This window comes from Ochotona curzoniae, unplaced genomic scaffold (assembly GCF_017591425.1).
Source record: "Ochotona curzoniae isolate NIBS_2020 unplaced genomic scaffold, NIBS_Ocur_1.0 scaffold_3171, whole genome shotgun sequence".
Lineage (NCBI taxonomy): Eukaryota > Metazoa > Chordata > Mammalia > Lagomorpha > Ochotonidae > Ochotona > Ochotona curzoniae.
The window spans coordinates 2,670,872-2,687,790 of record NW_024467104.1 but is presented as its reverse complement, the minus strand read 5'-3'; the positions used below and the strand labels follow the sequence as shown (position 1 = coordinate 2,687,790).

The window sequence follows — 16,919 nt, the reverse complement described above, 5'->3', positions numbered from 1 at the left end:
TTAATCTAAATTCATTGCTTTTGGATCTTTTTCATTACTGAGTCACATTTCAAGGTGCAAATGGCAGCCAAGATTGTTTTTTAAAGATTTATTTATTTTATGTGAACAGTAGAATGACAGAGAGAGAGAGAGAGAGAGAGAGAGAGAGAGAGAGAGAGAGAATCATCTGCTGTTCTTTCCTCAGTTGGTCCTAATAGCTGGGGCTCGTCTGGTGCAGGACAATGCCAGGATTCAGGATCTTCATCAGTGTCTCCTGAATGGGTACAGGACTTGGGTCATCTTTGCTGCTTTCCCAGGTTTGGCAGCAGGGGGGTGAATCAAAAATGAAGCACTTGGAATGTGAACCAGTACCCATATGCGATGCTAGTGTCACAGGCAGTGACTTAGCAAGCTATACCATCATGCCAGCCCTGGAAATTAACTTTTTAAAATGAGATGCTTACCTCTTCATAGATGTATTATTCACAAAAAGAAACATTAACACCCATAAATATATTATCTGAACAAAGAGGATATGGTGAATTGTAAGATCTTGGATGCAGCTTATCAAAAGCTTTAAGGCTGAGTCATTCAGCACCCATTTCCCTACCACACACCGCTGAAAACATACAGGTGAAAGATGGAAGTAAATGAGCCCATGAACATGTTCATACGTGCAGGTATGGAACGATATGTACCCTGTGCTTGCTCATAAGTAGTTGCTAATTCTTAACTAGATCAAGTTCTCACAGTTACTGAAATCTGCTTTTCTTTAGATTTTGTTTGCTTCTTTTAATAATTTTTGAGAAAAAGATTACAAACTCTTTTATCAGCTCTGAGAGGTTTTCCTATTTCTCTTATTAGATGGCAGGTAGCATATTAAATAAGTACCATTTATTAGGTCATAAACAGACATTAATCCTGAGATGATTTAAATGCTTAATATCTGATAGTATTTGAAAATTTCTTCTCATGTGCAAATTACACTGTTATCTGAAATGAATCTTAACATCCATAGAAAATGAAGCTTGAAGTTAGCTGTCAATACTAAAAACAGCACATATTCCATATGCTAGCATATTGCACAGTTTTTGCTCTTATTTTTCACTATTGTACCCTACAATGTACAACATTGCACCACAGGAATGTGGACCCCTCTCTATTTTGAGAACACAGCATAGTAAGGCCTCCCACATGTGGACGGTTGTAATATTGTGCCTGGATCTGCTCAAAAGCTGATCCTGGTATGTGGGAGGCATTGTGGTATGACTCAAATACAGTCTCTGGATTATTTTTCTCTATTGGGATATTTTTAATCATTATTATTTTACATTATTCTTTGATTCTAGAGTCTTTTAATAAAGAACGGAAAGCTTTCAACACTGCAGAATGTGACTGACAGTGGTATAGCCTGCTAGATATGCATGTCCTAATCTTTGGAACCTGTACGTTTGAACTTCTATGGTAAAAGGGGCTATTCAGATAGCATCGAAATGAGACTGTTAACACTGAGAGGTTTTCCTAGGTGGTTTGTGAGTGATGTAGAGGAAGTCTCATATATTCTCATCAGAGGTCAAAGAGTTTGAATTCACTCATCTTTATAACAAGTCATGTTTTTATACCCCTTTGAATCCAATCATCCTCACTTCCTCAATGCACAGAAATCATCGGGCTGTTTTCCTGTTATACACATGTTGGCGTATATTTGGACATTGTGTGTTCTGTTATTTTCCATTTTAAGGTCTATTAATTCATCCATGGAGCTGCATCAATAAATAATATTCTGTCATTGAATAGCCTTGATAAGTACTACAGTCGGCCTAATGACTCACATTTTAAAGTGCATCTGGTGCCTCAATTTTCTTTTACAAATATTATAGAGTTTTATGAATTATACATGACATCAGCTTACATTTGAAAATAGGGGCCTTTTTTTCATATGGAATGATCATTATTGCCACACAATTGCCATTTTTTTTTTCTATTGTCTTGCCTTGGTGTATTTTTACAGAAAATCAGTTCACTCAGTACTGTGAATCACATTCTGGATTCTAAGGTCTATTCCAATGATGATGGTGATGATGATGATGATGGTGTGTGTGTGTGTGTGTGTGTGTGTGTGTGTGTGTGTATTTCTTCAGCACCATATTGCATGCATTACTATGATTTATAGTAACATGTGAAATCAGATATCATGTCTGTTCAAGCATCATTCTTTTCACATTGTTTTCTCTGTCTACTAAATTTATCATTTCAATGTAATTTTAAATTAGTGCATTAACCTTCATGGAAATACAATCCCTGAAATACTGATTGAGTTTTAATTGAGATTGCACAGACTCAGTAAGACAATCAATTTGATATCTCCTAATCCATGAATTTGGTATTCCTTTACACCAATTTAATTTTCTTTCAATCCTAAGCACTTGATGAGTGCTTTAGCCTAGCCCAGCCCAGCCTGCCACAGACCCAGTCTTCAGACACAGAGCAAGTGCCACTACCTAGTCAGGACCATCCCACTCCAGCCCTGATTTTTGTGTGTGCCAACATGTGCTGCAGTCTAGCCTGGTCTGTTCCTAAACATGTTCTCAGGCACGCCCATGAATACTGCAGCTTGGCTCAGCCTGGCCTGCCCCAGATCAAGCCCAATCAAATCTTAAGAGTGCTGCAGCCTTGTCTGGCCTGGTCTGAAATAAGCCCCGGTGATCATGCTCCCCAGAGTCCATGTGAGGAGAGGATTCTGCCTGCTCACCCAGCAAAATAAAAGCTTGTCCAGTCACACTCTGCCCTCGCTCTCTCATGATGCCCCTTCACCACCGTTTTTCCTAAAATATTCTTCAACTTATAAATAGATAAATAAATATTAGACTGGACAAATTGAACTTAGAATTAACGCATGCAGATTGAAACTTCAAGTATCCAAATACAAGGACAAGTGATTAAAACATAAAATACATTTGAAAAGAGAGACAGTATTCTGGTACACTGAGAAGTTCATGTGTGTGAGTGTGTGACGTCCATGTGAAAAGAATAGTGAAATGCTTAAAAAATGGCCAAATCTTTTGAAAATTAACCAAGTTCAGAAATGCAAGTCCTTTGAGTGAAGCACACCAATTTTTGACATCCATTTTTAAAATTTTGCATTGGCTCACATGGCTGGGAAAGTGGCGAACCAAGGAAAACATGTACTTTTCCCTTGTGAAAGAGAAAAAGATTAAAACAGTAACAAACAGCCTGACATTCATCTTTTTCACCGGGAAGAAAACTAAATCAACAGCCATTGTTCTTGCATGTTGACACACAGATGGAATGTGAGTTTTAACTGGAAGTTCTCCATCCAGTTAAAATTAACTGCCAGTAAAATAGTCCTGTTATCTGCACGAGCACCTCTGTCATTTCATGCAGTTTATTTGTACAATGTGGATCATAGGAGATTAACCCATGCAAAGGAAAGATCTTTAATCCTGAGATGCAGATATGACTATATTCTCAGCCATCAGGTCAGAACACACGGTTTGAGTTCCAGTACCTTGCATTGAAGATAGCACTGGGAAGCACTGTTAGGATGGTGAGAAAGTCAGTCGGCCAAGGGAGGATGTCAAGACAGGCTTGCACAGTAAATGTTAAATTTGCAAAAAACGTGAGCCTCCATCCACTTGGCATGACTCCATGATTGTGTAAAGCATGCCTGTATATCACCCCAAAGCAGAAAAATTGGACTTTTGTGATTTTACTTTCATCAGTTAATGTTGCTGGTACATGAAATATGAGTATCCCACACATGGGATGAGCATGCAAATGATAAAAGCTGAAACTCTAACAGATACACTGGACTGTTTCTTACTTTCACAAGCAATGGACGGTTAGAACATAGAGGATGTAGGAGGAGCACCCTCAGTGCTTTCCAGGGAAGAGAAATTCAGATGAGAATAGAAGCACGTTTGCACATCTGCATAACGTTTTTAAATGGACTTACTTGTGTTAAGACATATTCCAATCTCCAGCTCTCTGACAGCTGTGCCACATTTAACAGTTGATTGTACATGTAGGAAAGAGAAGACATTCTGTTCACCAATATTTTAAGAATTCAGTAGCTTCAATTTTATGCTAGTTATGAAAAGTAATATAAGGAAAAGGAGGAAATTAAAGTATAACAAAGTCAATATTTAAAACACATGGTATTTACACCACATGTAATTATATACATTTTCCTAATGCTTGTGGCATCAAAATTGGGGGAAAAAAAGTATCGATAAAAATAATTTCACTGTTTGCCACAGAAACTATATTCTTATGAAGCAAGCTTATGGAAATCCTACACCGAAAAATCCTATGGGCACCATTTTCCCCACAGCATGTAACATTCCATGTTCTGTGTCACACTGCAGCAACTTTTAAGTATTTCATTCTTTTTCATTGTTTTCCTATCAGTTATGGTGATCAGTGCTTTTTGCTGTTACTGGGATTGCTTTGTAAAACTATGTATATATATAAAAAAACTATATATATATATAAAACACCCTTGTAAGACACCAAACTTCTCTGATAATTTTTTCTGACTTTTTCATTTTTTCAGACCTTCCTTCATCTGTCTCACTCTTGTCAGGTTTTCTTATTCCCCGAGACACAATAGTCTTGAAATAAGGCAATTTAATAACTGTACACTATTCTCTAGTGCTTAAGTACAAAGAAGTCACGCATTCCTTACTTTAAATCAAAAGCTAGATTGTTCAGCGTAGTGAGGAGAAATGTCAAAAGGAAAGGTATAAACAAGATATCCCTCATCTAACATTAATGCACAATGAATGCAAAGAATACGTTCTTGGAGCAAGTTTACAGAGCTACTTCAGGGAACACAGAACAACAAGGAAGAATAGCTTTACTTCACAAAGGGAAAAGCTTTGCACATTCTGAAAAGGAACTAAAACAAATGGCTGCAACAGCTGAAGCTGGGCCAGTACAAAGCTGAGTTGAGATTCTTATATGCCATCCACATGACACACGGCCCTATTGACCTGCACCACCCTTCTCTGCTTTTTTCAGGTGCATTAGCAAGGAACTGGATTGGAAGTGGAGAGCCAAGACAGGAACCAATGACAATATTAGATGCTGGTATCCCAGGCAGAGGCTTCTCCTTCTACGTCACAGGCAAGCCTCAGCTGACTTTTAAATTAAAGCCAGTGTTTACTTACCATTCCCCAAATCTCAGGACCCTGAAAGATTATGCTCCTTGTACTCTGCTTTTTTTTCATAGGTGGAATAAAGGGTCTGACAACAGTATGTCTACAGCACTCGTTTTGTTGAATGCTTTGTGACAATTGAAACCTACTGCTCATAAAAGATGTGTTACTAAATATTGTTATATGCTAACTACGTTCTTGGTCACACATGAGCTCTGGTGAAATACAGTGAGATTAATGCTATGCCTACTAATGGTACATATACGAATAGCCCATGAATCAAAAATTGATCTTGACTTTCAAGTCACTGTAAAATAAAAACATCTCATAAATCAATATGTGCAACAACTCCTGAATCCTTTGACAAACCTCCAAAAATACATTGAAATCAGGAAAATTCTACAGGCCACTTAGAAATTTTCAGAATTGTGGGAGATCAAACTATAAATTTTTATCAGCAGTTTGGGAGAAGTTGATTTCATATTTCACAGATGACCCTAAGAACCTGAAGACTTCAGTATCGGATGTACCCACAGATCTGGTAGAAGCAGCATCAAAATGAGAATGGCAGAAGGAACATGAAGGTGTCATTGAATCAGTGCAATCTTACAACATGCTCAGATAGATGAAGCGTTACCTTTATGGATGAAAAAAAATGGCTTCTTAAGACATAATCCCCTCCCTGTGAAAATTGTACATTGTGGAAATAACATCAAAGGACTAAAAACGTTATATAAACTCAGCTGATGCAGCAGTGGCAAGGTTTGAAATGAGAAAGTTCTTCTACAGGTAAAATGCCACCAGATGGCATCATATGTCACAAGGAAATCTTTTACGGAAAGAAGAATCAATCATGGGGCAAACTTCATTTCTGTCTTAGAATAAGGACTTGTTGGGACTTTCCTAATGACTATGAGCTACCATCTCGATCAGACTACTTCTGTCAAGATAGAGGCAAGATCCCCCACCAGATTGAAGATTGTGGCTCATTGAAAGTTCGGGTGACCTTAGTACCTTTTACCAATAAAATCTTTTAATTAAGCTATGTGTATTCAATGCATGACGCTGTTTATACAACACTAGATTAAAATGCAATGTAAACACCACTTCTGGATGCACTGAAAAATGAAATAATTTGATTGTTGAAATAATTTTATTGCAACATTCAATTTATTACAGTGGTCTGGAATGGGACAGGTATGGTCTCCAAACTAAGCTCTAGCAACAACTGTTGAAAATGCATCTATGTACTACTCATAATAAACAATATCTCTATATGTATGCAATTGTTTCTTCCTAGATAAGTGGGATGAGGAGAAACAATTGCCCTCACAGAGACCCTGTACTTAGAGAATCCCAAGTCTGCATAGCATTCTCCTGGGCCTTATTCATTAGGCTCTGGCATGACTTCATGACTCCATAAGACATTATTTTAAAGACAGAATAATCTATCCAGAGCCTCTATGGTCGCTGTTTTTGTAAATAAATGCTTCTGTTTCTGATCCATCTGCATTTTCCAAAAGCTTAATATCTGCAGTAAGTTTATAATCATAGGCAATGAAAATGCCTTAGGATAAAATTTAACTTGATTCGTCCGGACAGGGTAACACCTTAATAAAGACTGTATACAAACGTCCTCATGGAATTTTCTCAGGCACAGTTCTATGATGCTAGGAGTAAGTAACTTTTTATTACACTAACCGGGATATTAGAAAGGAGTTGAGTAACTCCTCCATATGCGCCAAAAAGTCCAGGGAGCACAGAACAAGTTCAAGATTCTGGGTTGATGCCCATTTTCTGACTTTGGCACTTTGAGTATTTGAAATCTTTTGAAAAGTTCATCAGATAGAATTTCTACAAGAGCGCCCACACCTTTTCTCAAGGATGAATTTATGATTTCAGACTCAGAATTCAGGAATACCTTTCCCTTTCAAGGAAGAAGGTAAGATTCTACATTCAGTATCTATGTGTGGTGGCCATGTGATTTACACAGGAAAAAATCAGGTGTATCAACCTTCTATCAGTTTTTGAGCTCATATTTTCTTGTTTGATGATTTTCTTGAAAGCATTGCCATGAATCTAGCATTCAAGTCCCAAAACACATACCTTTCTGGTCTCCATAAGAATGTATCAGACACATAGCCGATATTATGCCCTGGTTCTGGAGGTGGTATTGCTAAATGGAAAGTTCACAAATAGGATGCAAAAATAAAACCAAAAATGAAAAAACATCAGGTGAATTCTTAAGAAGCTACTATGATACACACTCCATTTTCACAAACATTTTTTTCTAATCTCCAATTCTGAATACTTGTTCATCTAGATAATCTGACACTGAAGATATTTAGGCAAAGACCCCAGTATTGTTTAATGTGGATTTTCTTCTTGCATTGTTCTTGCTAGAACCAGGATATGAGGAAGGCACTTAATCCCTCCAACCCTCCATTACCTTAGCAGTCTGTGAGGTTGCATGTTTATATGCAGGTGGGCATGAGCACTTTATCTCCCTCCATCCACTGCTATCTCGCTATGAATCCATTTACCTAGCTACCTACATCTTATCTATGTATTGTCCATCACCTACCTAGCATCTATTTCTCTCCATTATTTCTTATATACCTTCCATGTATAAACTGGCTTGCAAATGTTAAGCTTAAATGACTTTAGGAGATCTAATTGAAGAGACATACAAATTGCAGATTTAGATCTTCACTAGTTAATGCTTTTGGTGATTCTTTGTTGATTCCTGGATACCATTGCTAAGCTGGCCAAGGAATTTCTTAGCAGATCTCATCCTAAGCAATCTCTAACTCATGATAACTTAATCACTGTGTGTTGTGTTCTCATTGACTACTGCAACCTTAATAAGGGCTGCCGACTGCTCTAAATCCTGGAAACCTTGGCTACCTTGCCTTCCATGATGAAAGAAGCTGTGTACAGTGAGTAAGAATTTTGAGGTGGTATATTTATCAGGAGTTTGCTACAGAGCAATCCAAAGAACAAGCATAATGATACTAAAAATAAAAAATGATAGCTCATAATATAGTGTGAGTGTTGTATTAACAAACAAAAAAATATATAAAATGTGGACATATCAAGACAAAATGTGGGGCCAGAAAAAGGAGATTAACAGTAGTATTCCTCAGGAAGTAAGTTTTCTTCCAAGGATCCAATATTAAAAAGAAGATAAAAAGCTATATTTCCTGAAAAACTGATGTGGGGACTAAAAAAGATTCCAAGGACAGTTAATTTTTAAAAAAGGCATATTTATTTTTATTGGAAAGGCAGGTTTCCAGAGCAAAGGACAGACAGAGAGAAAAGAACTTCTATCTGCTGGAACACTTCCTAAATTGCCACAATTGCCAGAGCTGTCAATCCAAGCCATGATCCAAGAGCTTCTTCTGGGTCTTCCCTGTGGATTCAGGGTCCCAAAGCTTTGGACCAACCTCTGATGCTTCTTACAAGAGGAATATTGCCAGTTGAGCCACTGTGACATGCCTCCAAAGCAGCAAATTTTACCTTTAAAAATCAGATCCCCGTGTAAAAGTTGAGCAAAGTGATAGTAAGAACATGTGACATAAGAGAGGAGTACTTCACCATGAACTAAAACATCATTTGAAAGTTAAAAATGAAAGAAACAAAAATGCAATAATATCTGGACTTTTTCATGGGATGGCCCAAAGCCATTTAACTTAGAGAAAAAGAGCAGAATAATAAATAAGGAGAAATCAAAGAAATGCAAAGACATAAAGTGTAAGAAAATGTCAAAACTCACTTGGCATTAAACCCTTTGCGTTAGCAAAAATCTTTCCTGTATCAACCTAGGACATTTTTTCCTAGCTCATCAATAGGAATACTGTGGTCAACTCTGAACTGTTGCATGCTGAATTCTCATACTTACTAAATGTTCCTCATGAATCTGACTTAACTCACAATAATCTCATGAACTAGGTCCTAAATCATGTTCATTTGTTGGAATATACAGTTTTAGAGCAGCTACTTTGTAATCAGCCTCCCCCAAGATGTACAATGTTGGATTTAGATGCCAGGATGAATGCATTTTTCCTGAAGTTTTAGAATTACAACACACGATATAGTTTTTTTCCAAGATTGGCTTTTATGTAACATGCCTGTAATAGTACATTTATCTTATTGCATTTTATTGAGAGTTACTCTACAATGAAAATTTGGATTGTGTTTGGGTTATCATAACAATTGTTAAACGTAAATTTAATATCAGCTCAAATTCAGGAATAGTGTTGAGGTTGACAATCACTTTCATTTTTATCAAGGACTCTGTTTATCATCTTCATAAACAAAGGGGACAATAACAGCTGGTTGAGAACATTTAGCAAATGTACACACCAGACATGTGGCACAGGACAGCATAATGTATTGTGTTAGACTTAAAAGACCTTATTTGAGAGACAGTTTTATCCTACCCTCTGATATAGGACAGCTTACTATCCCTTTCTGTGACTCAGTTTGCTCACAAACAATATGCTCCATTACATTCTTCACTTTAGTTGCACGTTAACTTGTGTGGCCATCTCTATACTTCAGATCCAGAAAACTGCAGTAAAGAAACAATGCCCACACATTCTGATTTTTGTATCACACTTTATTAATCATGCTGCCCCTCGTCTCTGTTTGCTGTAGACCATCTTGTGATTCTAAGACAATGTTGAACCATACAAAGGTGAGTGAATTCGTCCTCCTGGGACTAACCAGTGCCCCTGAACTGCAGGTGCCATTCTGTGTAATCTTCACTGCCATCTACCTCGTCACGCTCATTGGGAACCTGGGCATGATCACGTTGATCCTGCTGGACTCTCGTCTCCACACCCCGATGTACTTCTTCCTCAGTAACCTGTCTCTGGTGGACTTCTGTTACTCCTCAACAGTCACTCCTAAGGTTTTGACTGGCCTGTGCATAGAACACAATGTCATCTCCTTTGGCGCCTGTGCTGCTCAGATGTTCTTCTTTGCACTCTTTGCCACTGTGGAAAGTTACCTTCTGGCCTCCATGGCTTATGACCGATATGTGGCTGTGTGCCGACCCTTGCATTACGCCACAATCATGACAAAGAGCGTGTGTTTTTCTCTGACCATAGGCTGCTATACTGTTGGTTTTCTGATTGCTTCTTTCCGAACTGCAGATACATTTAGACTCCCTTTCTGCATTTCCAATGTGATCCATCATTTCTTTTGCGACATCCCAGCAGTCATGGCTCTCACGTGCTCTGAACAACATGTGAGTGAGCTGTTTTTTATTCTCTTCTCAAGTTTCAATATCTTTTTTGCCCTTGTTGTGATTCTGATCTCCTACCTGTTCATATTTATCACCATTTTGAAGATGCACTCAGGTGAGAGACACCACAAGGCCCTGTCTACCTGTGGCTCTCATCTCATTGCTGTTTCCTTGTTTTACGGGACTGTCATCATCATGTACCTGCAGCCTAGCTCCAGCCACTCGATGGACACGGACAAAGTTGCATCTGTGTTTTACACCATGATCATCCCGATGCTGAACCCTGTCATCTACAGCCTCAGGAACAAAGAAGTCAAGGGTGCATTGAGGAAAGTGGTCCACAAGGCAAAACGCTTTCTTGGATTCGTTGCTCAGTGATAGCAAGAATAGCGAACATGAATTCACCCTTCCTAGATCTACTCCATGAAATAACTCAAAAGTTAAATGGATCAGGCAATTCTATCTACATTGTTATTTCTCGTGGAAGAACTGTTGTGGTCTTGTACAAAATAGAAACAACCAGTAATTTCTTTAAGTTCAATGGGACACTCACTTTCTAGTGTATTGTTCCCAGGCTCAGGTCACCTTAGAGGAGCTCATGTTTCTGTCACTATTGAGTTATTTGGTCTTCTTTACCAGATGCAATGACTTACCTATTTAATAATATGTGGAATCATGAACAAATCACTGAAGCGGATTGGATTTAAACATTGGATTGGATTCAACATATTTCAGGCTATTAAATCAATATAGAAATAAGATATCTCTATAGTACCAATGCACATAATCTGAAGTAAAATGAAGAGAATTCTATTTTTCTGCTTTTCCTGAAAAAATTGAAGAATTCTTTTTTCATGATAAATATTGAAACACATAGGTTGAATTTTTGTAAACCAGGTGCAATGGCTACACTTTAATGCAGTGCAAAGACATTAAGGAAAGTCTAGATTAGCGAATGTGTTTGATGTTTCAAATCACAGTTATGAAGCTTGCAATGTTCTCTAGTGGGATCCTGCGCAACGTTCAGTTTCCTGAGGTTATTATATATTGTTTTTCCACAATGGCTGCATTTGAAAACATTACATCTACTTCACAATTACGTACTATTATCATTACACATATCACATAGTTAAATAAAACACTAACTCGCAACCAGAATATTCTAGTATCATAAGAATAGTAGATACTATGGCTCAATCAATGGAATTGAGAATCACAAATAAACCCTTGTATTTACGGTCAACTGACTTCCAGTATAGGTGTCCAAGAAGTCAATGAGTGAACCGTTGTTTCTCACAGACGGTCTTGGAACGTGTGTCCAAATCAAACAAATGAAAGCCGACATTGACAGAGCAGAGTGGGGATTTACAGGACAAGGAGCAAGGGACCTAGAAATGGAAGCGTCTTTCTTAAGGTTTGTGAGTTATTATCGTATGTATTTCTACATAAGGGATGTATCTATAACCTCCATTTTGAGTGATGTACTGTCAAACGCATAGTCAAAACATCTCTGTGCCCTCAGTACTTTTACTAGCTTGTTGTTTATGCACAAATAACAAAATATTATTTGGGTGGAGGTCAAATTAATTATTAAGTAAAATATGAAAATTTGATCTATATATAGTACTATCTTAATATGTGTATCCATATTGAATATTAGATACAGTAGAGAAGATACTCAGGTTCAAGACAATCAGTTCTTGGTTAGTTTTTATAAACTATCCTAGAACAAGCTTTGAACTCTTCATTCTTTGGTCTTTTGTATAAAAATTCACTTATTAAATGATATCTATTGAAAAGCATTTGGTAATTTTTCCTGAAAAACCTTCATGTAGGATTTGTTTGGTCAAAGAGAATATCAACAATTAGAATTCTGAACTAATACTTAAGCCAATGATATAATGATAACAAGGAAAACTCTTTCGATATCAGTGTATGTGCACATATAATTACTGTATACAAACAGTTGTATGCATATTGAAGCTGTTCACATTTTTTGTTCCCATTATAATTGTAGATTATGATAGCAAATCGTTTGACTGTTGAGCTAGCTAGATAGATAGTGAGAGACAGTTCAATCTTCCATCCTCTGGTTCACTCCCCAAATGAAAGCACTGTTTGAGCCTGCTTCAACTGAAGCCAGGAGCCCAGAACTTCTTCCGTACATCCTGTCTCGAAACAGGGGCCCAAGTTCATCTTCTGCTGCTTTCCCCAGATCAGCAGGGAGTTGGTTTAGTAATGCAACACCTAAATCAGAACAGCATCCATGAGGAATGTCGGTATCACAGGTGTCAGCTTTCCCATTGCATCATGGCCTCAGCCCCGAAACTGCATTGTTAAAGTGAGCAGAGTTAACAATTTTTGAGAAAGCACCATTTTATTAATGATTAAATTTCTGAAACTGTTCATTTATGTTTCACAGTGAATGTTTGCCACAAATATAAACTGAGATCTATTTAGTCTGATTTTATATTCTATGCAGGAGATAATTAAGCACTCTTTATGTGGCTATCACTTTCCATTTGTTTGCTTGTTTGTTTAATTTCCAAGACTTATTTCTAGATTACAACAAAGAAAAAAAATGTATCTGACAGGAAGAAGTGTAACTTCTGAAGCCACATTCATACTCCTGGGCTTCTCAGATTCTCCGGCACTGCAGGTTCCCCTCTTCCTGGTGTTCCTGTAGTCTACAGCTTCAGTGTGGTAGGGAATCTTGGGATTATCATGATTATCACGGTGAACCCCGCATTGCACACCCCCATGGATTTTTTTCCTCAGCTATCTTTCATTTGTGGATTTCTGCTTTTCCTCTGTTATTGCTCCCAAGATGCTGGTGAGCCTAATTGCAGAAGACAGAACCATTTCATTTGCAGAATGCGTAATACAATACTGTCTCTTTTGTAATTCTATTCTTTCTCTTTGTAATTTCATCTGCTGTGATTGCCTATGGTCACTCTGTGGCCATGTTCAGCCCTCTGCTCTACAGCGTGATCATGCTCCCCCCTGTGCTGCGACAGTTACTATTCGTTTGGAATGGCACATTCCTTGGCACTCAAATGCTCGGCTTTAAGGCTATCTTCTCTTTTTAAAGATCTATTTATTTATTTGGAAAGCCAGATACAGAGAGGAGGAGAGACAGACAGGAACATTTTACATCACATGATTCACTCCCCAAGTGGCCGCAAAGGCCAGAGCTGAACCGATCCGAAGCCAGGAGCCAGAAGTTTCCTCCGGATCTCCCACATGGATGTAGGGTCCCAAGGCTTTGGGCCATCTTCTTCTGCTCTCCCAGGTCACAAGCAAGGAGCTGGATGGGAAGCTGGGCTCCTGGGATATGAACTGGTGACCATATGGAATGCTGGCAGGTGCAATGAGAGGACTTTAGCCACTAGGCTACTGCACCAGACACTAAGGTTATATTTTTTGAGGTTGGAACACCATCAAATAGTTCTCTGAGTTGTCCTCATTGATGTCCCTTCTCTTGCTCTGATTCTTCTCTCAGTTGCTTCTTTTCACTATTGCCCTTTTCCATGACGTCAGCACATTCCTCCTCATCCTCATATCATATGTGTTCATCGTCGTGACCATCCTCAAGACGCATTCAGCCAGTGGACGCCGCTAAGTCCTCTCCACCTGTGCCTCCCACCTGACTGCCACCACCACCTTTCATGGCACCATCCTCTTCCTCTGTGCCCAACTCCAGGAACTCCAGACACACCGTCAAGGTGGCCTCTGTGTTTTACACCCTGGTAATCCCCACGTTGAACCCTCTGATCTGTAGTCCAAGATAAAGGATGTGAAAGATACAGTCAGCAAGATAATGAGCACATCTTCTCCTATTGTTTAATGCGCTAGAATAAGCTTGTTATGGTTATTATACAATAGTGCTTTCTCTTTGAATGAACTTTGAAGTGAGAATTTATTGACCAAAAATTAACGTCAGATTTTCATAAATTAATTGCATTCCACTTTGGGACGAAAGAGATTTATAAGTTTTAGGACACAGTGGCTACACTTGATTATTCTTGTATAAGTCAGAAAAAGGGATTGACTTGTCTAGGTCCACAAAATTACATGTATCATTTATCCCATATGATGGCTTCTGGAAGCAAATGCAATGTTAGAAAATATACAGGGGACCCAGAGCAGTAGCCTAGTGGCTAAAGTCCCCATTGCCCCTTTGTTTTGCTCCCACAGGTTTGCACTTAGAGGAATGGTTCTGCTGTGTTGATTGGTGAGAATTTTTCAGCTTTGGGTGCAATCTTGGAGAAATACATTTTAGAAACATATTGTTGGGTAATTATGTAACTAAGATCATAATATATACATACATGTATACCTGATGATGACAATTTACATGAAATAATACACCATAAGCACCATGCCAAGTTATTACATATACACACATAGTGACACATAGAGACAAGTAGAAAAAGATAACTCCATTTTATTCGCCTACATTTTAGAAGTTGATAATTTTTTCTCACTTGAAAAGCAGAATGAGCAAAAGTAAGCTCTTTTTATTTGTTGGTTCTCTCTTCAAATGCCCACAGTGGGCCAGGCCAGGTCAGGAACCAGGGACTTCACGTAGTTCTCCGTTGTGTGTGACAAGAGTCCAAGTACTTGAGCCACCATTTGCCTCCTCCCAAAGTGTGTGACAGTGATAAGTTACATCGGACACAGAGAAAAATCTGTCCACTGATTCATTCCCCAAGTGGCTGCAAAGTCAGAACTGAGCTGATCCGAAGACATGAGCCTCCTCGAGGTATCCCACGTGGGTGCCGGGTCCCAGGGCGTTGGGCCGCCCTGTATTGCTTTCCCAGGTTACAAGCAGGGAGCTGGATGGGAAGTGGGCCCCCCCCCCGGGACACAAACCATTGCCCATATAGGATCCTGGTGTGTGCAAGATGAGGACGCCAGCCACTAGGCTACCGTGCTGAGCCCTCTGTTATTTTTTTTAATTAAACCCTATCCAATGCTAGTTCCTTGAGCTCATCAAATCAAACAGAAACCTTCAAAGCATCAGCAGGTTAACATACATCAGTTTCTGTTCGTCTAATTGTATGAAGTTGCACATAACACCATTAAGTCCACTGCTGAGACAGTGAGGTGCTTAAAAACCTGAGGCTGCCAGTTCTGGAAAGTCTGCTGATATAGTTGAGCCGACTGATGAGAAAAATTTAAGAGAAACTTTTTTTTAAATATCAAATGATATCTGTTTCTGATATTTACTGACAACACAGACAAGCGTAGGCAAAACCAGAAGTGCAAAAGGAAGGCGAGGTCTTCTTTCTGGTTCATTTACAACGCGCTGATCACAATGTTTTGCAGAGGACATTGAGTTGTTCAGTGAATGACATGCCAGAATCACATGTTCCAGACAGCAAAGCAGAAATGATGCAACTCTGAGTCTGAGGTGGGAGATTTCCCCTTGACAATTATTCATTGATTTAGTACTTATTCTAAGTATTACAATGGAGCATGTATATGCAGATACTGTGCAAAACAGGGTCGTGAAACAGACTAAGTTTATTGATTGAAAATTTTCTTCTGACTGAGAAATTATGCCACTTAAGTCCACTTTTATCAAGCCAAAAAGCTAAGAAGAGTATGTTGAGTTAATAACTCCCTAGAACATGCTTCTCACCCAAGGACAGATGCATAAAATCACCTTTACGTGAAGCAACACAGGGAGTCTGTTTCTGTTCCTATTAGTTTAGGGAGAATATCAAACATCTCTGCTGCCTACATTCAACTTATGTTCCAATAGTTGAAAATCATGGAAAGTGAAACATGGAAAGTTGTATTGTCAAGATTACAGGGAGCTGTGCTAAACTATACCTGAACTTTAACTCTCGGGAGAGCTGTGTGATTTCAGGTGGAAAGCCCCATTTCACCCAGAAGACACTATAGTTTGGATTGCTTTTCTGAGAGCATCTTTCACATCCTTATTCCTTAAGCTGTAGATCAGTGGGTTTAACATAGGGATGACAACTGTGTAGAAAACAGAGGCCATTTTGTCTGTATCCACTGAGTAACTTGAGCTGGGTCGGAAATACATGAACAGTAGAGTTCCATGAAACACAGCTACCGCTGCTAAGTGGGAGGCACAGGTAGAGAAGGCTTTGCGCCGGCCCTCAGCTGATTTCATCTGAAGAATGGTAATTATGATGTAACTATAGGAGAGGAGGACAGTGACGATGCTGAACCCCACAACACAGCCAATGAACGTGAACATCACTATCTCATTAACAGAAGTGTCTGAGTCAGAGAGGGCCAGCAAGGGTGGAATGTCACAGAAAAAGTGATTGATGACATTTGAATTGCAGGAGAGTCGAAATGTGCAGCTTGTGTGGATGGCTGAATCAACCAAGCCCATGGTGATGACAACAGCTACAAACATTATGTGGAATCTTCTTTTGCTCTGATAAAAAAAAAAAAATCACCCAATATCAGCCTGATGTGGTGGCCTAGCAATTAAAGCCCTCACCTTGAATGTGCCAAGATCC

General features: G+C 38.8%; 1 protein-coding gene across 1 annotated transcript; it reads left to right on the top strand.

The window, feature by feature from the left end:
* Positions 1 to 9,840: 9,840 nt before the first annotated feature.
* LOC121172285 (olfactory receptor 5B17-like) lies at positions 9,841 to 10,788 on the top strand. The gene has a single exon (XM_041004135.1). The coding sequence runs from the start codon at positions 9,841 to 9,843 to the stop codon at positions 10,786 to 10,788; it is 948 nt and encodes a 315-aa protein (XP_040860069.1).
* The last annotated feature ends 6,131 nt before the right edge of the window (positions 10,789 to 16,919 follow it).